At 42.0% G+C, this 26,207-nt stretch overlaps 1 protein-coding gene across 5 annotated transcripts; it reads right to left on the minus strand.

Annotated features, from left to right (window-relative positions):
* Positions 1–6,890: 6,890 nt before the first annotated feature.
* NFYB (nuclear transcription factor Y subunit beta) lies at positions 6,891–25,826 on the minus strand. Of its 5 annotated transcripts, none has more exons than XM_071728657.1 (7): positions 25,696–25,826; positions 16,629–16,722; positions 16,006–16,136; positions 14,031–14,228; positions 11,705–11,786; positions 8,820–8,899; positions 6,891–8,636 (listed from the first exon to the last, which is right to left on the minus strand). In XM_071728657.1, the coding sequence occupies exons 2-7, from the start codon at positions 16,720–16,722 to the stop codon at positions 8,604–8,606; spliced, it is 618 nt and encodes a 205-aa protein (XP_071584758.1). In that variant the 5' UTR covers positions 25,696–25,826; the 3' UTR covers positions 6,891–8,603. The 5 variants fall into 5 exon arrangements, with proteins under 5 accessions (XP_071584758.1, XP_071584733.1, XP_071584727.1 ...); XM_071728632.1 differs by having other exon boundaries at positions 25,668–25,804; XM_071728626.1 differs by lacking the exon at positions 25,696–25,826 and adding an exon at positions 18,339–20,217.
* Positions 25,827–26,207: the final 381 nt, after the last annotated feature.

Here is a 26,207-nt window from a genome sequence, read left to right on the forward strand (position 1 = left end):
CACCACCACCTTCCCCTGCAATTTCTGGGCTCTCACCGTTACTCTGTCCCCTTCTTTCCATGCTGTTGTGGCAGACAGCTTGTTGGCTGCAGCCTCTGAAATGGAATTTTAAAATTACTTCTCTGTCTAGGCTACAGCTATAGCCATTGTGGCTATTCAAAATGAGTGGCAAAGAGTTTGGCACTTTTGTCACTTGGCTTGTGGGATGGGATGGGATGTGAGTGAGCACTTACTGTGCTCACTAGAAGTCTTCTAGTAAGGATATGAATTGTGTACATGTCCAGCTCTGTTCAAAATGTCACAGTCTTAGGGCAAGGCAGTAAATTTTAATGGTGTCCAACTAAGCAAAACTCCTGGGGAAATAAGTAATACATTTTTCTAGAAGCAGGGGAGCAGAGAGGAGCAAGTAAACTGAAAGGTCTACAGGATTGTTTCTAGACTTCTTCAAGAGACTTCCCATAAGGAAGTGCTATAAGCTGTGTGCTCCAAATTGATTCCTCCCTTATGTTCCTAGCTATTATAACAGAGTAACTGTTGTCCTATTTTCAGTTATTTGTGATCCTTGCATTACTGGAAAACAAGTGAGAAATGTAAGCAATCACTGAAGAATTCCCTCATTGTGCTTTTTGTTTTTTCAGTTAATAAGATTCTCAGAGTAGGAATTGTTTTCTCTTTAAGGCAAACTTGAATTTGCTTCTTTGAACTTAGCTTCAAAACAACTCAGAAATAATTTTTTTTTTCCTTCATAGCATTGGCTGGTTCCTGGTGTATTTTTATAACATTTTCTAATGAGTTAGAGGCCAGGGCTTTTTTTCTGTGGCTTCTAGTTCTGACACTGAAGCATTTCCAGATTCCCAAGGCAGGGGTGGAGCATAGGCTGCCGGCATTGTATTCCCAGTTAATGTGTTCCTCCTTCTATTAGTTGGGAGAAACTTCTTTTTAGTGTGGTTTTTATCCATTGATCTCAAGCTAATCCCTTTTATTAGAATTTCCAGAAGTTAGTTGAAAGTAGCAGGAAAACGAGCTTAAACTGCTAAGCAAGCTAAACTCTTGCTCCATGAGTGACTCTTGAGGGCACTGCACTTCCAGTGCTTCCTCCAGAGAGATCCCCACCGTGTGCTGTGGGGCAGGTGGATGAATGGTGTCTCTGCCAGAGAATTTCTCTCCAGCATCTGCAGACCCTTACACAGGCCTGGCATGAGAAACACCACTACGATAAAAACCACAACCCAGCCCCAGACGTGTTGCTGAGCCTGGAGGACAAGTGATCCACCAGGATCTGTGGGGCTGAATCCTCCTGTGTTCCTTGAAACAAGGGGCAGTGGTGGAACCCACTTGGAAGCCCCCTCTGGCCAACACTGGCCCTGGGTCTGGATCTGGGTCTGGGGGATGCCCTGGCTGCCAACAGCGTGGGTGCCCAGTGCTGAAGGGTTGGTGCTAGAGACTCAGCCCCTCTGCCCCTTCTCCCTTGCTTGCCTCACCCACACGTTCCCCAGTCAAGTGCAGAAGTCATGCTTTGGCCGTGCTGCTGTCCACAGGAGTGGGAATTGCTGAGAAAAAGAGCAAATACCAGGAGACTCGTGCCTGCGAGGCAGGAGGTGGCAGGATGCCGGGGTGTTTCAGGCACCCAGTTTCATCTGAGATTGTATGTGCTGGAATGAGTTTGCTCTGCTGGGCTCAGCAGCAACAGAGCGAAAGAAAGGAAGGAGCTGGGTTGCATGGGTGGAAGAGGGGGAAGGAAGAGGAGGGCTGGGATGGGAGGAAGGCCCAAGAGATCTCTGCGAGCTATGGGATATATTTGTTTAACTACATCCACATGGGCCTAACATTAGGTCATGAAAACCTGGCATCTAAGATGGACTCAGTAAGTGGCTCCTTGGTCTGTTCCCAAAATCCTTAAAAAGTCTGAAGTACTTGTTGAACTTACAGCTCTGCCAACAATAGCAACAAACAACAAAAAAACCCACCACACCAAAAAAATATAAAAAAAAACCCCAAACCAAACTTGCCCATCTGGGGCTGGGTTTGTTTTGCTGTCACTGTTTTATTGAGGAGGTTTTTGCCTCTCACAAGCATCTGCTTCTAATATGCCATAATTGCTAAGTTGGTAAAGCAGTTCCGTAAAATGAAAATTAAGTCTCGGATATGGTACCTTCAAAGAGACAAAGGCACAAAGCATTTCAGCATGTGCCAAATGGTATGCAATGTTCAGAGAGCTATTTCTGTTTCTGATGAAATTAGAAAATACTGGTAACCACACATGGAAGTTATCAATATGCAGTTATTTCCAAGAGGTTCTTAAAAGAGGCACACGTCTTATCTGCCATCTTAGGAGGTTCAAAGCCGCCAGTTCCTTGGTTTTGTTTCCATCTTCTGTTTTTTGGCTTTTTTTTTTTCTTTTTTTGTATTCTCTCATTTAAATATTGGGGGGGAGTTGATTTGTTTGTTTTGTTTGGCCTTTTTTGCCAGGGACTCTTAACTGCCTTTCAGGATGACCACCTGTCTCTTATATGCAGTGTTGGTAAGTCTCCTTTAACAAGAAGTTACTAGGTACAAGTACTAGCTGCTAACTCTGAGCAGCATTAAGAAGTATGCCAAATTTTTCTTCTTAGTAGCAGTTTTGTAATTATTTCTTCACTGCACTTTCCCTGAGTGGGGGAGGAGACTTTTATATGTTGACTTTATGTGCTATCTGCTCTGGAAGGAAAATGTTTGGAGCCTAGGAACAACTCTGAAATCATTGCCTTGAAAAGAAGACTTGAAATTTCAACCTAGCAGATTGAGGTGTCTTCTACTTATGTTACAGCATAAATATTTTAATATAAATGCAAACTATTTACGTAGTTACTGTTCAAAGATCAGCTACCAAGATCCATTTCTTCTCTCTGTGCCGCTGTCAGAGGGTTGGAAAGATGAAGCTTCTGTAGGAAAGTGCAGCTGAGCCATCTGAAAAAGCACGGGAGCTGTCAAGCCAGACAACGTAAAATGGTCACTCACTGCCAGTGTTTCTGTCCTGGCGTGTACGATCTCACAGCACCCATTCAGGGGGCACACTGGACAAGTTTCAGCTTGTAACACGTGGCTGTTGCTGATGGTGTTGAAGAGAGGAAGAGTGGGATCGGGCTCTGATGTGGTGCTCCTCAGGCCTTGAAGTCTCCCCATTCCCATCCTGAGCAACAGAGCCCGTTTCAGATGCTTTCCAGCTGACAGGAGGTGAGATTTTTGGATCCTGTCTTTTCTCCCCCAGTGCTTAGCTATTCCTGGCTGGCTCCAGGGATCCTCCTGCTCACCAGGTTGCTTTTCCCAGTGTGTTGCATTACACAGGGAACCCGGGTGGGATTGGATTTCACAGCCAGGGCCAAGGAATCAGATGTTGCAGAAACAAACCTTTCCATCCCAGAGTCCTTATCTGTCCTGTGCTCTTCTCACCAGTGGCAGGAGATGAGCTCTGGTGGGGTCCGCTGCTTGTCTTCACATAGGGTGCAGAGAGGAGTGAAAAAGAGTATAAACTCCACCCAGTTTTCTGTTGCATAAAATGGTGACCGCATTTTAGCTGCAGATGTATTTCCAGTGACACAGTATTTCTATGTGAACTCCGAGTCTTAGGTGAGCTGCTGGAAGTTGCTTTTATTTGCTGTTACTGTATCCTTTGGGCTGGGAAACACTCTGCTCGTCACAGCCGCATTTCAGGCAGGTTCCCCGACCTTATTTACAGAATGATTTTGTTGATTTAAAAAAGCTTCTCTAAGTTTGCCTCTCGTTTCTGCAATGCTAAAGACACACCTGAAGCAAATACATTTAAGAAATCAGTTTCCTGCTGTTGTTGTCACTAAGCAAGCTTCTACCAGTAGCTAGGTCAGTGCCCTAGCCTCAGTTTGGGGAGAGCTGTGTACCAAGGCAGGGTAGAGAACTGCTCTAAGTTGTAAAAAAAAACTCACCCTTTTTTGTCCTTTATTATGCACAATGAAGATGCACTGTGACAGCAGTTTAGGTATATCAGACAAGTACTTTAATCACTTTCACCCCAGTGGCAGGGGAGGACTCAACACTGTACCCTATGACTTCTGGAGACAAGTGGTCTGTGCTCCTAACAGGACCAAAAACCTGGGCTGACTCTAACCAGGAGTATTTTGCTGCTAAAAATTCATTTGCAATACACTGCCAGTTGATGTGCATTCAAGGAGTGAGAACTGAGCCACGGATTACTGCAGTTTTGTTTGCCAGAAACCAAACCCTTTCAGACACCTCTATCTTAAAAATCAGCTGCCATCTCCAGTGCTGTGCTGGCTGGGCCAGATTATGTATAAATCACCCAGAAATTAGATTAGCAGCCTGAAGGATGCTCCTCTGCCCAGCAGATATAAGCCCTCAATAGTTTCTTTTCATACAAAACCAAATCAGGTGCCACTGCTCATGATAAATGGATCCTCTGGCCCAGTGTGCTACAGTAAGATATTCCAGGAAATTACCCTGGCAATTTGCCTGGAAGATTTCCTAAACCAGCATAGCAGACTCAGAGAGGCACTGCTTTGCCTCTCTCCATGCCTCCACAGCCATGCTTGGAGACTTAAAATTTAATAAAGATGGTGCAGCTGGCATTAATTTGCAAACTATTGTGGATGGGAGCAAACTGCCCTCACTCCCAAGAGCATTTGGCCTCAGATGTCAGCAAAAGCTGAACTGGAACCATGTTTTCTGGAGAGCCTTCCATTAAATTTTTACATACTGAGGGTCAGAGGTGATGGCGCAGTCCATTATCATGCCACTTTCACAAATCAATAGATAAACAGATCAATATTCAGTTGCTTAAGTATATTTTTTTTCAGCTTTTTAAAGGGTGGAATTCTGAATAATTATGCCAGAACAACATCTCTTATTTTTGAAGAGAAACTGGTCCGTGTTTTCAGCTAGGTATGTCTTAAACTGTACCACAGCCAAACAGCATCCTTCCACCCCTGCTTTTTCCACCACCACAATTTGCAAGGAGAATGCAAGAATAAACATTGTACACATTATTAGTATTTAATTTCCTATAGGATTGCTTGGGCCTTATATAAAATACGGTTTCCCTATAGCACTGTTCATCTTAGAATCTACGTGCAGCATTAGGGTTTTTTCATCTATAAATGAAAGAAATTCCACTTCAACTTTAAGTGAAAAACTGTCTTTCTTCTCCTTTACTCAGTACAAATTAAAACTGTAAAAAATTTCTAGCCTGCACCATTTGGGAATGCAGTGACTTGAAAGCAAGTTGTCTTATCACAGCAAATGTAACTGAAGCAGCGAGTCCATGTGACTTAATTAGAACATTAATCACATTCAAAGCTCTGCAAAATGAAGACTTTTATAGCTATAAGCAAGGCTGCTGCCAGCTTTTATTATGACAACAAGGTGCTGGGCAAAATACTAGCCCTTGGCTCTCCCCTTTGCTCTCTGTGTTGCAATCTCCTGTGCATATGCAGTTGCCAATATGCTTCCTCTCCTGCCAAAGGCAAGAGAGAAATCACCTCTATATGCTCACAATGTGCTCATGAGCATCATCTTGAAACTCTGCAGTAGGGACAATCTACTAATCTGACAGGATTCACCATGTATCCAAGGTGCAGTTCAAGGAAGAAGGCTATTTAAAGTACAGCCCTCATAAATCCGACTGATTTTTAGGTACAAGCAGATAAGCACAGGTCAGTAGATATTTTAGGATGTACTACCTCATGCCAAGACTCCTTCTGTGTGCTCTGGCTACATCATCCAGCCATATATTTTAGTGTTTAGTAGAGATCAGAGCAGAGGAATAAATAAAATAATAATGGCCTATGTACATTAGGAAAAAAAAAGTGCATCAGCAAGATTGGTAAAGGCAGAGCCTCAGCTCCCATTAGGCCTGCAATTAAAATGGGATGTAGAAGAATGGCAGCTGAAGTAGCTTCTCTCATAACTGCATTTTAACTAGAGATAACATGAATATTTCTGTGCTTTCAAAGGCACCATGAGTACTCTCTGTCATGAAAGTTCAGACGGATCATCATGGAGAAGTTAATGTGAAAAAAAGAAAATCAGTGTAGTAAAATCTGCTAATGTCATGAGAAGACACCTAAAAACAGTCACTGTGCTTAGAGGAAGATCTCTGAGCATCACTCCTATTTCACTAAGCCTTTGTCCAAGTTACAGCATAGGCTGCCACAGCTGTCTCAAGCTTCATTTGGGGTTATGTTTGCTCAAACAAAACATTCAGAGAACCAGACAGCAGTTTTACAGAAACAGATGGGATCCAGCAGGAATGGTCAACTCTTGGTTTGGGTTTAAGATACTTTTTAAGTACTTACAAACAGAAAGGTGAGAACACAGATTAGTTGTTAAACAAACAAAAAAAAGACTCCACAGTGGTTGTGCTGCTGCTAATATTAACAAGGCAAGTATCTCCTCAGACCACATTTGCTTTGCTAGAGCTACAGTACCCTGCAAACTTTATTAATGTGAACGGCTTCAGGGAGAGATCAAAGTGCTGTACTATTACCTCTACCTGTGTATGTTCAGGAAATGAATGAGCAAGTGGAATGCAGTTTTCTCCCTGGACCTCAGGGAGGGTGAGGGATGAGAAAAAAAAACAAGAAAGAAGAAGCATCATCTCCTTTGCACACACGATAATGTGTAAAAGACAAGCTCAGAACACTTTAACCTAAACTCAACAGAAGAGACAGCAGACTGACAAATGTAGGTGGTTTCAAGCAAATGTGACAGGTGACCTCAGCCCCCTTTCTGCACATCAAAATGCCCAATCTCTCTCCTGAGCTGAGATCACAGCTTTTTCCATTGCAAACCTGGGAACATGAAGAACAGGGTATGACGGCCTGAAATAAATGGAATACAAACAGAAGGGGCTCATGTAGTGATCGTGTTATTCATTTGTACATTTAATGAAAAAACTCCATTTGTTCAGTCATAGCTTCTGAAGAATGTCAGACTGGCACAAAACCCAAAATATCCTCCCAGATCACCACAGAATACATTGGATTGCCTCCAGAGGCTCTGACAGCATTATGCTGATTTGCAATTAACACTGTTAAATCTGCACATACATAAAATTGTTTAACAAAGAAATGGCTATTTCAGGTTTCTGGGATGTCTTAGTTTAAACTATTTTCCCAATATTAAACTGTTAATTCTTTAAAAAAACCAAAAAACCAACCAAACAAAAAACCCCCCAACAAAACCTGTAAGAAATTATATGGCAACAGATTCAAGGTGTGGTTTGCTTAAATTAATGACAGGTATACGAAAAGATAATACTATACATTTCAGTCCACTGCAAACAATAAAAATATCAAAGGTCCCAAAATTCAGTCTGAGTAAGATATATTACTACAACCCCCCCCCCATCCTAACAAGCTAAGACATTGCATCTAACAAAATTACCCACCCAATTTTTAAAGAAACGGCAATGTTACTAAGAACAGCTCACTAAATATACAGAACTACATTATCTAGGTAGAGTTTATTGCAAAACTAGGAAAGAGACAGAAAAGTAGAAGTCTCTCTCCCATTTCAGATTTGTGTCACTTGTTCCAAGTTTCAGGCACTCACACACACACACACACACACACACACACACACACACACACACACACACACGCAGCCTGTACACAGAAAGTTGCTAACACAGTTGAGTTCCCACAGTCTCACAAGAAACCTTAAAACATTTCAGTAAAAAGTTAAAATGAGATCTTTGACCACAAGGACTATAAAATCCACCCCCCGCCCCCCTCAAATTTCTAAGTTACGGATTCCAAAAAACATACCTAAAAAAGGAAGAGTTATTTCAGTAGCACAGAGTCTACCTTAAATATATTAAACTAAGTCTAAGGAAAGTTAATGCAATTGGAAAAAAAAAAAAAAAAAAGAAATTAAGACCTGCATCGCACACAGTGTTTTCATCAACACTGTTGATAAGCTCTAAGTCCCTAAATGTAGTAGAGCATTGGTTTGTTTTGATTAACGTTTAATTCCAAAGTTACATTAAAAAAAATAAAACAGTTGTAGTAATTATTTCCAGCTGCTAGTTTCATGAGGAAAAAGTCCCTTTCAAAATCTCAATAAATATGCTGACATTTAAAGTTAGTTGAGGTTGTCATGCAAGACAGGTTACATAACCAAGACCAACTCAATCTTTATAATAAAGGCAACTTGCATTCAAAAATTAACTTTACCCTTACATTTTTATTCAAAGGGTAAACATGAATTAACCCAGCTGTTTACCTGAATTACAAAAGTAACATGATTCAATATGAAAATAAGAAACTGTCTACAAATCTCTGACAGTAATAAATTGCAATATACAATGCATACAGGAGTTATACAGAGCAACAAACTCTTGTACAAAACAAAAATACTTTAATACCTTTAAAATCCAATTATTTTTTTTAAAATCATCATGAAAAAGATTTGAGTCAGAACTCACACCTCAATTAGTCAAGCTTCAGGTAGCTACATTACAGCTATTTAATATACAAAGAGATAAATCTCTTCACCAGTCATTAAAACTGCCTCTTCATTAGAGTTGTACAGCTTTTCTGTCTTGTGTTCCCAGATCCAAAGTTTTCTTCAAATCATGAGAACTGAATTTGTTGAACACCAGAGAGCTAGAGAAAGAAAATGCAAACTCACATTCAAATGCATCTTTTCTGAAAAAACATTGCTGCTAGCAGCCTTCAGTTGTCACAGTGGTGGCAAGACAGCCACCACATTCATTTGCATCTTTCAAATGCTGAAGTAGCATTTGAATTTTAGCAACAAAAGGGAGAGCAGGGGATGGGTTACAGTACCTGCTGATATGATGTTGTGTAGACCATAACGTTCTGCTGTTGGCCGTCTGTAGTTATTAAGCCTGCTGGCAACTGGTTAGCTGAAAGAAAAGAGCATTTTAAGAAAGTTAGGTGAGAACTGCAGGATACACAGACCCTTGTTTGATGTGCCTATCACCATTAAACAACCTATAAATGTGGTCCATTCCAGGCCTAGGAAGCCATTCCTCTTCTGACCCTGCCTATAGACAAACTTGTAACAAGTTTATTCCCATTAAGAAATACTTGAGAAACAAAAATTGAATTTAATTTTGCATCAGAAGTACCTGCACCTTGTTCTTCCCCCATCTATATATCTGAAGCAGAACATACACAGCTGTACACTGGTGAATGGTGAATCCTGACCACTGAAAAAGCAACCTCCAGCACTCAGTATCCCCAGAAACCTGGAGCATTCACCATTTGTTCTGTTTAGACAGAAGGTTAGTGCTTCAGCATACATCTGCTTGAAGAAGTCAACTAAAAGGGTGCACTGCTTAGTAAAACAGGATCCATCAGGAACTCCATAATGGGGAAGCCCCAAGGAAGGTGGCAGAGATGAAGAGAGACAGGCAATGACAAAAAAAGGTACTGCCAGACCCTGATGTGACACTGGATGATTTCAGTGTGCCCTTTGGGATACGCACAAGAGCTATGAATTTCATACAGAACTGGCCAAGGAAAGTACTTCTGAGACTTGGAGAGGAAACACAGGGAGTGATGCTGGAAGAGGAACCTTTACAGTAACATGTAGGTTGAGCTCTGCAACATTCAGGTTATAACTGTTACAAAACTCTTGAGTTGTAAGTTAAGGTATTGTAGCAGGACATTCTCTGCTAGGAGGCAAACAATGGGGATTTTTCTCTCTGAAGCGTGTCTATTACTATGTATAAACAAGAGGATAGCCCACAAAAATTCTCAAAAACCAGTAAAATCCTAGCATCTTTCACCTGAAAGCTGAGGCTTGGTGGGGTTAAGGTTGTTTTTTCCCCCCTTTATTGTAGTAACTTTCAAATACTTAAGTTGCAAGTTAAAGATGCATCAAGATCACTGTGAGAAGTGGCCCTGACAGGTCCAAAATTTTATTGCACTTCTTTGTCCACACTCCACATCCAAACACAGTTGAATGCCAAGCTTCTGACCCTGGTGTTAGGTTAAGACAAAGAGCCCAGGGCTGTGCCACAGCAGCACGGCCACTCCTGCAGTGAGGCCATCAGTCTGAATAGCTCAGCAGCTGCTCCTACAGAGAGAAATTCCTCCAGCACTTGACAGTTTTTTTAGAGAGTTTTGCTTGTCCTCCTTCTATTACTGCAGCATCTCCTTTGCCAAGACTTGATATTTTCCTGGAGAAGGGACAGAGGATCTACAAATGAGGGGATTCCCTTTTTTCTGGTTTCCATTTTCGGGTGGGCATTGTGCTCAGCCTAAGTGGGACATGAGAATCCCAGAGGAGAAACTTGTCATGAATTTGTCTCTTTTCCCAAACAAAACATGATACTGGATTTAGACACGATGAGAAGTTTTTAACTATGTTTTCCCTCAACTCTTGAGGGAACTCTGTAGCTTAATTGCTTGAAGTGCAAATCAGCATATTTACAAAATAATGCTTTTAGACAATTTCTACATATTGTTTCAACAAACTTCCAAGCCAGACAGATTCCCAACAACTGCAATCCAGAAACCACTACCAACATACCCAAGATAAAGAAGTTGGGCCTACAATTGTGCCAGGGTCTTAATACTTCTGAACCAACAGAGCTACGACCTATGAGTGGGTATTAATAAGTTTACTATTTGCATAGCCTAATCTTTATTTGTAACATTAAGTCATATTAAAAAAGAAATAAAGCTTTCTATAAGTCCCCTGCAATATTTAGGTGTAGATTCTTAATTTCCAGACAGTTTTATGAGCTTATCTTCCAAAACTGAGAAAGATTCAAAAAGTCTGTACTGTTTTTATAGCCAAAGTTATCATACTGGGAGCCAAGTGTGCTTCAGACCTTGAATAGGACAAATTGAGTCCTCAGGCTTTGAATTTTCACTAGTTTACCAATGATTCTAAAACAGAAGATTTATCAGATACTTGAAGAACTACATCTTGCCTGTATGATATATCTAGAGCTGCTCCTCCTAGTTATTCTTGCACCTTGTAACTTCAAGGTTACCAGCCCATAAAATTTAAAAGCCAAGTAAAGACTACATATAAAAATCCAGCATCAACAAAACCAACACAAAGTCCCAGCAACTGTCAGACTTTAATTCACAGTATAAGGAAGAAAAACTACAATGAATGAGTATCATACTCCTTGGCCTACACCTTCTAGTTGTGAACCTGTGCGTTCTTTTGAATATAATACTAAATGGTTTAGAATTATACGAAGATGATGTTCTTCTCTGGCTCATTTCTCAAGGACGAGCTCCTCAAGTCATCAAGTGGAGTTTATTTTACTTTTTCCCCAACAGTCTTGCAAGTAGAACGAATGTGGCCTAAATATGTAGCTACTGGGGGAAAAAAAAAAAAAAAAAAAAAAAAGTTTGCACTTTTCATTACAATCTGTATTTAAGTGTAGAGAAAAAATACTGGCACTAATGTATGCATTTTGAAATCTTCCACAATTGACATTAGCTACTACTAGAGTGTCATCATTTGTCACTTCATCCTGACCATAAATTCTACTGACTGGGAGGAGTTTATGTGAGCACAGGTTATCCTCCAGACACCTCAAATGAGAATCTCAATGGATCAGAGGTGTAGCACGTGGCCAGTCCAGGATGTAGTCCTCAAGTGAGAATTCTGATGTCTAAAGGAAGTGCTATTTTTAGAAAAGCCACAATAATAATTGGGTAAGTTAAGATGTATTACTTACTAAATGCTTCCTCTGTGAGCTCCTCACTTAGACCATCTCCAGTTGTAACTGTTCCCCCAATTCCCTTTTCTCCTTTCATTGCCTAGAGAGAGGGGTGGGAAGAAGAAAGAATTTGTGGTATAGTTGGCTTGAGATTCTTTCAAGACCCTAGGAGCTCTAGTCATGGTTTGGGACTTGCAGAAGAATCAACTGTTGCAGCAGCTGCAGTTTGAAACCCAAAGATCTATAAAACCTTATGAGATTTAAGAATGTGCATAGTACAAGAATACATGATGGGTGGTTTCCATCTTAGCTCAGAAACAAAAGCTCTGCAAACTAATATTGTGTAGTTTTAAGACTTTCACCTTGTGCAGAAAGTCAAAGATCTGCAGTAATCCAGAAGGAGCAGCTAAGAGCATTTACAACAAATCACAGAATCTCAGAACTACTGCAAATGTGACAGATTTGCTTACCAGCCACACACAAGTGCCATCAATATACAACAACGGGTTGACATTTAAAATCAAGATACTGGATTTCTTTCCCCACTTCAAGGACTAGAGCCAGAAAGGGTATCAGCACAGAAAGCCAAGACTCCCAATTATCTGCATGCAGTTTTACAAGTATGAAGTCTGATGATATTACCTAAGAACAGCTAAGAAAACAATATAAGTATAAAAAGTATTCTCTGCAACTGTTCAATGCAGACTAGTATGCTACAAAATAAAAATACTTCACTATATATGGTACCCTGAAGACAGAACTAGCTGGAATGGAGGCTTAAAACTGGTGAACAAAACCACCCATCCATCCAATTAAAGCTCAATCTCCTTACTCTGCCACCACAGCGTATGTATCTGCAAAAATGGTCACTTCAGAATTTCATTAGCACAGTAGCACACACCTAATTCAGACTTCTCCAAAAGTGCTGAAGCTATTTAGGCACTACTTGCATTTTTAATTAAGGCACATACAGCACTTCCATGGCACATACAACTGCTACACAGAACAGGAAAATTATAGCACACAGTAGTATGCCAATTTTTACATTACACCTCCTGTTACTCAGTTACTACAGCAAACAACCTTCTAGGAAGGGGGAGCTTCAAGTACTATCAGCAAAGTAAATATCACTAGCAAGTCTGATCTCATTAACTGAAAAACAGGTTTCCAGAACAAAGGAAATCTGAAGAGCATCTCTATCTACAGCATTGCCAATTCAGACATACTGGCTTCACTCATGCCAGTAAAACCAGGCAGCCATACCAAGAGAGGGGCCCACATTTAATTTGCTATGAGGATTTTTTTTCCCTAAGATAATTTTAATCCTGAACAATTTCTTCATTCAAGACTACAAGATCGCTGGATAAAAATACTTTTAATTTGTTTGGTTATATCAGGTATTCTGAGGTAAATTGTAGTGAAATGAGGCAACCAGGTAACACTAATTGTCAGGTAGTGGGCATGAGCTTGTGTTAAGCCCACCTGCACCTGATTAGGGCCTTTTATTGGCCCCCTAATCCTGCTCATGCACAGAGGGGGCCCGCCCTAATCAGGCACAGGTGGGCTTAACACAAGCTCATGCCCACTACCTGGCAATTAGTGGCACCTGGTTGCCTCATTTCACTCCAGTAAATGATCACCAAAGTGAAGAAACAAGGAAGCATTCTCTTTGGTCTCCAGACAGGAGGCAGGAGAACAGGGAACCAGAGCACAAAACCCAAGCAGAGCAACTTCCTTTTAAAAAAGTGCAAATTGCTAAAAGATAAATAAAAAAACCACCCAAAACACAACTTTAATAGAGAAGAGATAAATTAAACTGCTTGGATCACATACCTTCGCATATGAAGCAAACTGAGAGACAAGCTAAAAAACAGATTTAAGGAAAAGCACATCGAAGCAAATAGCCTCCCATGTGAATCATTATTCTGACATGAGAAAAACAACTTTTCTTCTGCAGATCTGAAGCCCAGACAAACAATAGGCATTAGGCCATTTCCTCAGAGGATGCAGTCTAGTACAATTTTATTGATCCAACCCAAGGATCAAATTAAGTACTCTTAATAGGCACCTCTAAAGAACAGAGTGATTTACTACCAGCAATATATTAGAGAATTTATTCAGTTGAAAGCTTTAACTACATTGAATCAGCAAGTTTAATCAAAATGCTTCATTACTCCTTTTTCTCTTGATATCCTCTGGAATGCTTTTAAAAATTACATTAGCCCTTGAGAATAGCTGTGAGATACCATGCAACTTAGCCATTATACACCATTACAATGACAGGGAGCTAAGGATAAACTCAATCAGGTTAAAGAAATGAGGAAATGCTGAAGTATATACCAACCTCTCTGAATTTTTGGAGGTATAATTTCAAAGGTTCAACATAGCTATCAAACCCCAAGGTAGACATGGCAAAGAGAATGTCCTCTCCATTGATGGTCTTTCTCTTCTCTTGGTGACACCTCTCACTTGCTTCTGACGTTATAAAGCTGATGAATTCACTTACACACTCTTGCACACATTCCTTTGCATCTTTAGCAATCTAGCAAGGAAAAAGCATCATAAAATGATTAATCAAGATGCAATCATATTAAAAAATAAAACATAAAATAAAATTTACACTTAAATGATAAAGGAAATATCCCAGTATCTGATGATACCATTTAGGCAACACCTGTATGTGAGGGAACCACTGGATGTCATCACTGCTCTATGTAAGCAAAGCTGCAACATTTTAACTGAAGTTTTACTATTTCAAGCAGCAAAGCCAACTGAGAGGATCTCCTGAAGTCCTAACTCTGCTCTGTACAAGTTTTTACATATAGATGCATCTCAGTATTGCTCACTTTGCTTACCTATATCTTCCCTTCAAACCTGTTCATTACAATGTTTAGCCCACTTCTACCTTTGTTTTAGTAGACCCAGCAGTTCCAACCCCAGTGTGGTACATTCATTCCCACAGGTTTGACAATTAACAAGTATTTTTGTCCTAACCAGATCCAGGGACTGGAACCTGTGCCTAGCAGCAAGCCTCTCTAGTGCTTTAATATTTTGGTATAAATTTTCCAAATGAAGAAACATAAGCCCCTGGCAAGAATAAGTAAATTTTATTACAGTTTTCAGCTGGACAAAAGTAGTTTACCTGACTTAAAACAACAGCAAGCAGTACTCATTATTATTTAAGCAGCTGACAGGAGACAACTGAAAGATTCTAATAATTAAGATTCTTATTTTTCACATGGGAAAAACCTGTTTCTATTAAAAAAAAAAAAAAAAAAGCAGTAACTGTACTTAGAAACTTCAGCAGTTCCTCTGATACTTCAAATAGGGCGAGATTTTCAGAAGTACTCATCAGCCAGCAGCTTCCCTTGCAGTTTTTCACAAAAACCTCCCTGATTTTTCAAGATGGCTTGACATCCCATATGCTAAATTCTTGAGAAAAATCTCATCTTGATCACTTAAAATTTATGACAATATGGACTAGTGAGGAATTTTTCACAGCAAAGATATAAATGTAACACCCAGATCTCTAGAAAGCCCTGAACACTATGAAAGTAAAAGCAGATGCAAGTAAATTATGTCTTGCTTCTATTTAGAGTGATCTCAAAAAAAAAAAAAAAAAAAAAAAAGTAAATCATCTCTAGTTAGAGGAAATGTTACTGGGGTAGGAACTGTATTGGAATACAGCAGAGAAACAGCAAGTAATAGGAGCCCTACAAAGGTTTAAGATAAACAGGTAGAACAGCCAAATGCTTATACAACCACCAGTTAAGCAGAATGGATTAAAAAGCCTATTTTTAGAGGAAATTAATGAAATCTTTCAATATCTGGCAATATCTTTACCACATGGTAAAAGGCACATGGATACGTATAGATTTGGCCAATGGAAGACAGACCATTCTCTTTGCTTCACAATGAGGAATGGATTTTTATTTCATATAAAATGGTTCAGTTACTCCAAATCTTATTCATGTCAATAAAAGCAAATTAAATTTCATACAAGAGTCGCATAGAAAACATTCCTACTGCTACAGGATTATCACCAAGTCTGACTTGTTCGAAAATTTCAGAGCTCTTAAAAGCCCTATGATGAGCACTGTTGTGCATACTCTAATTACAACAGTTACTGAAAGCTTTCAGGCAGCTAAGAAAAATGGACTTTATATCAAACAATTTCTGCTCAGGTTTTCTTTTGTTTTAGACTTTTCTCCAATAAACCAGGATCATTTGGAAAAACATATTGTTCAACCGGTTCAAGTTAACTCAGAGGAAGGAATAAAACTCATTAACACACTCTCTTTACCACATAAGGGAATTACCTTTCCAGTTTGTGGTATGGCATTTTTCATTATCCTTGATACATTTGCAATTGGAAGGTATATATCTTGTTCTCTAAAACTCTCTTTTGATCCATTTGTATCTTCATGATCATTCATACTGTCCTCTGTGTCTAATGAAATATGGAAAAGTTAACAGAAATTGTATTTTATAGACAGCAGGCAACAATTAAATCAATTCAAAATCTTATGCTGAAGGATGAAGACCTTTGAGAGCAGTGTATTAACACTGGAGAAACAATTTTTAAAAGAGATGTGACATCAGGCTACCTTTATGGATGCTTGATATCATCTTTATCATACTATGTGAAGAATTGTATGAGGCTGCTGAACAGCAAACACTTTAATGTCAGGTCAACACAAAAATGGTTTCCTAGAACATCCATTTTTTTGTCATTACCCTGAAGGACCTCAATATCAACACTGAAAAATCCAACCTCCACCTTCAGAATACAGAAAAAAAACTTTATACATTGAGGCTTTATGGATACAAACAATTGCAAATTCTTAGCTTGACAGAAGACAGCAGAGAACTATACAAGAACTGGAAGGAAATATACACAGACACACAGAGAAATAGCAATATTTACTGTTACATTTCTTACCATCATGAGGCTGTATCACATAGTGACTGCCACCAATGTAATCTCCAGCGATTCCTAACTGAGAAGCATCTGTTGTGGAGCTATCACCATCCATCTACAACCAAAAGAATGAAACCTTTTAGGAACGTTTTTTAATACTGTAAGTACACCTATTGCTGAAAAACAGAATTTTAATCAACTTACACAAATTTATACAAAGCATATATATATACACATAGCATACATAGAAAGCATATATACAAAGCATTTTACTGTTTGAGGATCGTAGTGAAACTCTTGTGAAGCTTCCACAAAAATACAACCAGAGCCACATGAACATTTGGTTCACACAGCACATATGTAACAACTGTGCATCCTTGCCTCAAATCTCACCAGAACAGGTACAAAGGATCTCTAAATAACCCTCGAAACCTAATGCCAGTTCACCAAACACAATACCTACAACTGTTACACAAAGTGCATCCTTCACTCACTATTATCCTCCACCCAACCATCTTCTGTCAAGCCCCCTGACAAACTTTTCCTGGCAGGACCTCAGGACCAGCCCTGCATCCTCATCCTCCTGAAGGCATCAGTCAACTCCTAGTGGAACTTCTGTCCCACCTCTCTTCTCTTCTCTCCCTTCACCTGCCCTCAGAACATTCTGAGGTGGTGAACACACCTTGCACATCTCTTGGAAGTTCACATCTCTTCAGTGAGGACTTGTCACAGGTAAACAGCAACCCAACACACTGCTCACTGCCTCTGCATCCATGTTTTGCCACTACACACAAGAAGCAGACCTCCATGCATTCTTGTGGCATCAAATGCTTCAGCCCCTGTAACCATGTTACCATTTTACATTTTGCCTTTTTACAGGAATAATGAATTTCCTTAACCATTATCATCAGGTGCACAGTAGGAAGCTTAGGCTCATTTCAAATTATGGCAGAAAACAGTTCCACTTTCAAAGGGGCTTTGTTAGTAGTGCCACATAGAAGTTTGAAATAAAGTCGCACAATCTCGGACAACTTTGACGTTTTTTTCCAGTTGCAAGTATCTTGAAAATTAGTATAGTAAAAATAAACTTTTGCAGAACATTTAGCTTCCATGCTTTCACAATTTTTGGTTTGTTTTTGTTGCTTTGGTTCTTTTTTTTTTTTTTTTTTTTTTTTTTTCTGTGAAGTAGTATTTTTGCAGTAAAATGCTTTAACAACACTTCTTTTGATGAGGAGACGTCTAAAAAATTTTGGAGGGAGAAGGGGTTTGCACATGCAAAATCTTTCAATATTGGCTTACAAATCCAAAGGTATTCTTGAACACGTTTAGATGTACAGCACAAGATTCACCTTTACCCCAAATCTTCCTGACTATTTGTAACATCAAACAGCTCCGTTAACATTTGCTTAATTACCTGTTTACTAGATAATTAGCTCTCCCATTCTCCTTCTAGGCTTCCCATCCTTCCCACCCCAGCTGTTTCTGACCCCAGCAGCCGTATCTTTTCTGACAAGATACACACAGCCCCAAGGGAGGGAGAACCCGGCTCGATTCACTCGCTGACCTACACCAGCTGAATCTTTGGGAAAAAACCTCTGACCCAAAGGGTCGCGTTGCCACTGCCGGTGAGACCACGCACCTCCCTCCCTTCCTTCCAGAGCCATCAGCCTGAAGTGGGAGAAGGAGAGAGAGAGAGACAGAGAAGCAATCTTACGCTATTTTTATACCTACCCAGAAATATGAGCAATTTAACCTCTCTCTAATCTGCATTTCGGCTGTGGTCACAGGGCTGGGTTTGGCTTTCAAACTTTGAGGCAGCATCCGGTGCTAGGCTTGGCTACAGATGCCCGTGTAACCCGAGCACCGCTCGCATTCAAGGCAATACTGCAAACAGCTGGAATTAGCCTCAGGAACCGTTTCAGAGAAGAAAAAACAACTTTTCTTCCTCTACATTGTACAGAATATTACGCATGCTGCTGCTTTTTTTTTTTTTTTGCTTTTTTTTTTTTAAGTACTTCTGGTCCCCTTTGATGGGCTTCTGTAAAACAGTTTCACTACTTACACAGCAGCTCTACCCAAAGGAAGGGTAGTGTTTTAAGCATTAGCCTCCCATGTTCCAACTCTCACACTCTGTGTTTTGCACTCCTTGTTGGGAGATTTAACTTTTCAGTTTTCCAAAGGGTCTGCAGTTTGCTTACTCAGCTCGCTGTAATATCACCACCTAGCACATCAACATCATCAAAACTGACAGCACCCGTGACCAAGAGAACTGTGTCTCACTTGAATTTCAATCAATTGTTGTTCTGCAGTCTGGTAAATCCGACAAACTACCTCCAAAATTACGTCAGGATTTTCTGGCAGTCTTGTTCTCACTTTCAGCCTACTACAACTTAAGTCGGAATCAGGGTCTCCACAAACTCAGACCCTGTTCTATTTTAAATGCCTGATGTCTCTTTCCTTTTTCAGACTTACATGAAACCTATCTCCTAAAACGTTTCCTTCTTTGAGGCATGCAGTATTATTCCTATTTCTGCAGTTATGTGTTAATTCAGCTGTTTCTCTTCACCTGTCTTGCAGGTTAGCCTAGCTGAATCTTTATTGCCAAGACCCAGTAGTACTTAAGAAATCATCTTGTTTGCATTAGCCCAGCTCACCTTCAAAAGATAACTGCTTGAATCTCTTTTAAACATCTGCTGCATCTGTAGACAGTTTTGGCCACATCAGACTAATGCATCCTCCAGGTAATCTTTGCTTTCTTTTCTGTGTGTGCATTTCAGTATCTACTTTAAGTATGTATTATTTCACAATTAGAATTTGAGTGCAATCTTGTCAACATTATGAATCTAAAATAGCTATAAGCAAAACTGAGAGGAAAAGGCTTTCAAAAGAAAAAGGCAGATCTGTCTCATATAAAGAAAACAGGCACTGACAGCTTAACATCAGCTGAAATTAATTCTGTGGGTATTACTTTAAGAAAGATTTTTAGCTGCTAGGATGACCTTGGGACAGAGTATTAGAGTAACACCCTTCTGCATAACACTTCGCATAACCAGCTCCTAATCCAGGATCACTGGATAATTCAGGTTGGAAGGAGCCTCAGGAGGTCTGTGGTCCAACTCCTGCTCATAGCAGGATCCACTCCAAGATCAGAGCAGGTCACTCAGGGCTTTATCCAGCTACATTTTGAAGACCTCCACAGATCCTGCCCAGATGCTCTGGGTGCCTCTTCCACTGCTTGGCTGGCCTTGTGGCAAGAAAAAAAGCTGTGTCTCTACCCACCACCTCCATCCCAATAAATTTGATAGCAGAATTTCAGTCAGATTTTGTCATTTAATAAAGTCTAGATCTAGGCATCCAAATATAGCAACTGTAATTAGTACACCATCTAGACCCTCTACTAGTATTTAAGCCTGGTGAAAAATGTGGCATCATAATGAACAAAGTTAAACATTCAAGTGTAGTGGCTTTTATTTCAAATGTTCAAAAAAAAGTCAATCATCATATATATAATCATCAGCTCAGCACAAGGTCTGCAATATACACAACACAATGCTCAGAAAATGAGAAAACAGGGATCTCAATACACTGTTGCTAATTTTTCCTCCCTCTTAAAAAAACCCAAAAAACCAAAAAAACCAAAAAAAACCCCCACAAAATAAAAAGTGGTCCAACATACCACAGAAACAACAGGCTGTCCATAGAAACTATCATCAGGAGACTATGTATGGGACAGCAGTTCTTAAACTGGCACATTTAATAAAAGAGATACATTTTGGATGGAAGATGCTAAGTTTCACAGGCAGACAGAATCCTGTAAGATCCAATCCTAAACAGTCCAGACTGGGAAAAATTCTCCTCTCAGACCCAGCTTTACCTCCTGGAGCTGTTACATCTTTCTTCTTTAAAGAACAGAACCTATATATCCCACCTGGCATTGCAGTTTCAGCATGCAGACATTGCAAAGGCTCGTAATACAAGTCCTTATCTCCTGTACTTGTGAGGCTACCAAATCTCATGATGAGGGCTTCCAACAGCAGCTCACTCAGCATGTTGGTTGAGCAGCATGTATTCAACACATCTGCAGAAAGCACTTACTGCATGTTGTAATTTACCCTTGGCCTTCAGCACTAGGAAGCTCCTAGGAAGCTACTGAAGCTCCTTCATGCACACACAGGGACTGAATCAAGATTGAAAGCTAAGCGTGTAAGAAGTGACATCTCAGACCCTAAAGTGACCACAGCATCACCTGATTTTTATCAACAATGTGAGAGAGAGCACAAGTATACAGGACACTCAACCCAAATACTCAGTGATACACTCCAAAAAACATCCAAGTACTGAGCAGCATCACCAAGTTTTCTGGTGGTGGTGTTTTGTTTTGGTTTTCTTAATCCCTAATGAGAAAGAGTATTACTAGGAACATACAAATTAATGAGCCCAGAGAAACTAACCTGAGAAATAGATGAAAAGAGAAACATTTCAGACCAAGGGCTTCAAAGAAAAACTCAGTGCTAATATGCAAGTGAAGAACATGCAGGGCTACACTGACATCTGGTACAAAATTTTCTGGAGGATGCTTAAAAAAAACATACTTCTGTCAACTGCCCAAAGCTCAAGACTATTCCTAGAATACATCTATACTAATTAATAAAACCTGTTAATCTCAAAGTAAATCTTGCATCCTGTTTAAATCTTAAAGAGTGCAGTATCAGTGGCCCTGCTAAATTGTAAGTATAAAGAATGCATGCCCAGACTTCTTATCACTGAGTGGAAGATGGCTCTAAAACTTAGATCAGTATGAAAGGCAAAAACACAGTCAAAGAAAACAAGATTTTGTCTTCAGAATGGAGAATTTATCTGACAATGATTTACCAAACTGGTCCCAAGGGTCTCTAGAGATTTAAGTACTTCACATGGTACTTATCCACCCTGCCTCCTGAAATTGCTACCCCACAAGAGCAGAAAATTAAATGCAGTGAACAGAATCACTTGGTACACTTTCTATGCATTTGTCCCTGCCACAGAAGCAGGACAGAAATGGTAATTAAAGCTGTGGTTAATAAACACACCAGTCATTACAGACTAATTTCTCACCATCCCTTATCACAGGAAATGTAAAGCTGTATAGCAGTACATAGCAGCAGAGATAAAGTTTTATTTGAGCTTTCTGCACCTCACTTGCTGCTCCTACAAAGGAACACAGAAATCTATTATTTTAATTAAAAATAAAATTTTCATTTCCTTTGATTTTTCAGTGACTTCTGGGGAACCTGATTTCCTACTGAATTCTCATCTGGCAGCAAAGCAGAGCCTCCTGCAGCAAGAAACGGCAACTGGTAAACACATTCATGGGACATCATTCCAGCAGGTCTAAAAAAAATGTAAAGCCAAAATCCCTTAGCATGTGTCTAGAATACGAACAGATGCTGCACTGTCTCTCCCCATCTTAGATGCCTCTAATTTCTCACATACAGTTGTTTTCCCCACAGCAGAATAACATTAGGAGAGGGAAACTGATGCTGAGAGACCTGACAGCATCACTAAGGCTTGTCAGCATCTGGACTATGCCAGGCTCCTACCCCTGGACCACAGAGAGGAACCCTCTCCCTTATGAAATCCAGACAGGACCTTCTCACCCTTCTGCTTTTCCCCTCCACCTGCCCACATGATTAAACTTTATGGCTCATCTCACATGAGCCCTGATGTTCACCAGCCACAAGCCTCTTCCACATGGATCTAGCTGTGCTAAGAGTGTATGGTTGCTCCTCACAAGCATGGGTAGCTGCCAGATATATGGGCTGACTACCAATGCATACATTCTTACACCAGGTAGGAGTGGACCAGTGATATGAAGCAACCAGGAGAAACCCACTTTCCATGCTTTCTGGTTTGGCAATAAAAGAAAGAAGCTGGAGGGGGGTGGGAAAGAGATGAGCAGAGGATCACAGGCAGTTTTGCTGTTTAGCAGAGCTGGAAGTGGGCAGCAGTGCTGAACCGTATCAGCATCTCCTTCCTTCTGCAACACTGACTGAAATCCCTTTACTACCTTTCCATATTAAGTTTTTTCTGCTTTTCTAGCCATTTTTTTTAAATAAAACCTTTTTATTAAAGAAGCAATCCATAAATCCTGCCTTTTTCTTTTTTAAGTTTTTCTAAGTTACTTACATTTTTCCTTCATTGTGGTGGTAAGTCAAGTGTGCCTAAAAGCTTATTCCTCTCTAGCACCAGTTTTATAAAGCTATTTCAGACCAGGCAAGTATTGCCAGATAAAATTACCAAATTTGATGACACTTCCTTTTTATTCTACTGATGTTATTTACACACACTGTTTAGTATATGTATAGATAGAGCCCGTGTTTTGCTGTTATTTCACAAGCATCCTGCCACTAAAATAACAATTTCCAAACACCATGTTTCTCTAAGGTACTACTGCAAAACTCAGCACTGTTAAGTCATGCTTCTTTCTACGGGGAAATTTTAAGGTGAAGTGACATTAGAGATTTGCATTTGAAAGCACTAAAGGAAGAGTTTCACAAGCCTTTTTTAAAATGTTGACAAAGGAATGTATCTGGCTTTAGAAGTTTCATATTATTTAACATTTCATATCTTTTTCTCTCAATTTCTGTACACAAATATCTAGTATTAAACTTTGAGTGGATGTTTACAGTCTAAAGAGTAATGTTCAGTATTCTTGACTTCTTTCAAATATAATTTCATAGCTGTAAGTGCTAGCAGCCAAGACCATTTCTCATAATCCACTCAATGCAGAGCAACTCACAAGCAGCTCACAAAGACTTCATAAATAATGACTCAGATTAAGCCATCTTGGGTCTCCCAGAGAATTACAGATGCACCCTCCCTTAATGTTTTAACTGTCATGCCATAGGCCATATAGGCAAAGAAAAAAAACAGTAATCACTAAGCTTATTGTTTAGGAATGCTGTGCTAATGATTATGCATAAACACCATTTCTCCATTCCTCCAAGCCAATTAAAGCCCACTATGAATAATACCCTAAGAGGCTCCTTCAGTTTTGCTTTGCACGACTTTGCCTGATTTTCTTATGAGAAAGCTGCAATTTTAGTTTGTTTTGGGTTTGTTGGTTTTTTTTCTTCATTCACAATAACTCTATCAGCAATCTAGGCAAAGATCACTACATATAAAGGAGCCCACTTAAGGGCTGAAATCCAGATGCCTATGTGCATCAATGCCTAGAAAGGTTCAGGTCATTGTTATCAATTATTTTGCCCTCTCAAAAGCCATACCAGTCCACTGGGTAGCTTTTACATGACAGTTCTCTGCAGAACTGCCTTTTTTGTTAAGGCTCAAGGAAAGTGGTAAAGTTGACTGATTTTCTATTGCTTGCAGTATTAGACTAACAATGGGATGTAGGCAGGTTTCTTTAATCTGCGTACCCTAATAAATGCAGAAACACTATTAGAACACAATTACTTTGCTTTCCAATATGATTGGAAATTGGATCCAATATGATTGCCTGCAAATAAACTAAATAAACCCTTCGGGATCACCAAATACGTAATTTCTGGAGGGAGCAGAGGTCGGCACATCCAGGTATGCCCGAGAACACCTGCTGACCACATGACAGTGGTATGTACCTTGAGAATTACAATCCCTGCTCTCTCCTACCTGCCATGTGTGTTAGGGACAAGCTGCCGATGCTGCTCGGCTGTGCCAGCCGATCGATCTCGCTTCCTGATTTCATGCCCTTCAATGATGCAATGGCAGGCAGCACAGGGACGGGAGGGCGAAACCTTCCTAACTACACAAATAACCTCAAAGTGCTTTGGCGTCTTTCTTGTACCTATCATTTATCCGCCCGATAACTCTCTCCTCTATTGCGATCCCTTGTTTCCAAACCGAACAACTCCGTCCCCAGTTATTTACCAACTTTACTGTTAATCACCTTGGTTGAGATTTCCGTGAAGAAGGGGGCAGCCTCCCGTACCTACGGGGAGGGGTGGCCGCACATTGCTCCCTGCCCGCTGGCTGAGGGCTCTCAGCCGCAGCCCTCCCGCAGACCACCGCCAGATAACCCCTTCCCGAGGCGCCGTGCCAGCACCGGGATGCCCGCACGGTCACCCGGCTACTCTCACCACCTCCCGGGAACCTCTCCCTACGCTCCCGATCCCTACAAACCACCGTCAGACCTTCAAGGGAATTTCGTTCCCGGCAACAACAACGGCGGCTGGCGGGAACCGGGACCGCTCTCGCCCCGCTTGCCCGCCTTCCGGCCCATTGAGCGGCCGTAGGGGCGGCGGAGCCCCGGCTCCTGGTTCCCGAGGGGAGGGGGCTCAGCGGGCTGCGGCGATGGTCGGGCAAAAACAAGAGAGCGAAGCCCCCTCCGCCCGCACACAGCGAGGCGCGGCCGCCACAAAGCTGCTGCTCCCCCTCGCCCGCCATGCCGCCGCCGGGAAGAGGGGCCCAGGGGCAGACGGAGCGCGGCGGGCGGGCGGGGAGGGAAATCGCCAGCCCTCGGCGACCCCCATGCCGGCAGGGCGAGCGGCTGTGCGTCCCGCGGGTCCCTCGCCGCCCCCTCAGCAAGTGGCGAAGGGTGCCGGGCACCCAGTCTGACCGCGCACCGACGACCGCGGCGGACACGGCCGCGGGGCAACTACTCTCCCGTCCCTACCTCCTACCCTCCCCCGCCTACGACACAAAATGGAGCCGGAGCGGGAATGGGGCGGAAGGGAGGGGGTTGAGGGGAGGGGGGGGCACTTCGTCGCGCCCGATCCCGCCGAGAGAGGGGGACCCCGGCGGGGGCAGCCGCTTCGCCACCTCTGCCAAGGCCACCCTCTACCGCCACCCCGCCCGCACCGCCGCCCACCCGCCCGCTCGCTCCCCTCTCCCGGCCGCACGGCCCCCGCGCCTCCGGTCGCACAAAGAAGCGAACGGCCGGTGGCGGGGCCCGGGGGCTGCAGCCGCCACCACCGCCGCCGCCGCCCCCCACTTCCTGGTCCCCGTGGCAGCGGCGCGGCGGCAGCGCCGGGGCCCGGGGAGGGAGACGGACATTTCATTCGAGCCTGCAGTGGAACCGGTTACCAATCATTGGCCGGAGCCAGGCACAAACCTCCAGTGCGGCCCTGGTTGGCTCCCTCCGCAAATCGGCTGTTTGGTTGGACAGAAAATGGCTGCGAAGGAACCAGTCCCAGCGCGGAGCCCCGCTTCCCGCAGCCGGCCTGCCCTCCCTCCGCGCCGCCTCCCCGCCACGCGCGCCGGCTCTTCCCTCCAGCGCCCTCCCTCCCTCCCTCCTATCTTCCTACCCTCCCTCTCTACCCCGGCCTGGCCGGGTCCGGTCCGGCCCGGCTCGGCCCGCCTGCTTTTTATGCGCCCGGCTCGGGGGGTGTGTGTGGGTCTTTGAGGCCGTCTCTTCTGCCCCCTGAGGGGCAATGGGGGCCCCGCGTCTGGGCTGAGGTGAAGCTGCTCGTCGGGGTGCGCTTGCAGCAGGTTCTTCGGCGTGACCTCGGCGAAAAGGGCTCCGTCTGCCCCTGGGGTGTGTGGTGGGGTCGCTGACCCGGGAGCAGCTTTTTCCTGGGGCTGTGGTAAAGGAAGGCCTGGGAGGTGGGGGACAAGGGAGAGAGT

The sequence above is a fragment of the Heliangelus exortis genome, chromosome 1 (assembly GCF_036169615.1).
Source record: "Heliangelus exortis chromosome 1, bHelExo1.hap1, whole genome shotgun sequence".
Classification (NCBI taxonomy): domain Eukaryota; kingdom Metazoa; phylum Chordata; class Aves; order Apodiformes; family Trochilidae; genus Heliangelus; species Heliangelus exortis.

Excerpts from the sequence above, each read along its gene's own strand:
- NFYB (XM_071728626.1), bottom strand. The coding sequence starts at position 18,428 with ATGCTGCCTCAAAGTTTGAAAGCCAAACCCAGCCCTGTGACCACAGCC. Across the intron at positions 14,229-16,005 it reads CCATACCACAAACTGGAAAG|ATTGCTAAAGATGCAAAGGA; the intron begins GTAATTCCCTTA and ends TTTCCTTGCTAG. Across the intron at positions 8,637-8,819 it reads ACACAACATCATATCAGCAG|CTCTCTGGTGTTCAACAAAT; the intron begins GTACTGTAACCC and ends TTCTTTCTCTAG.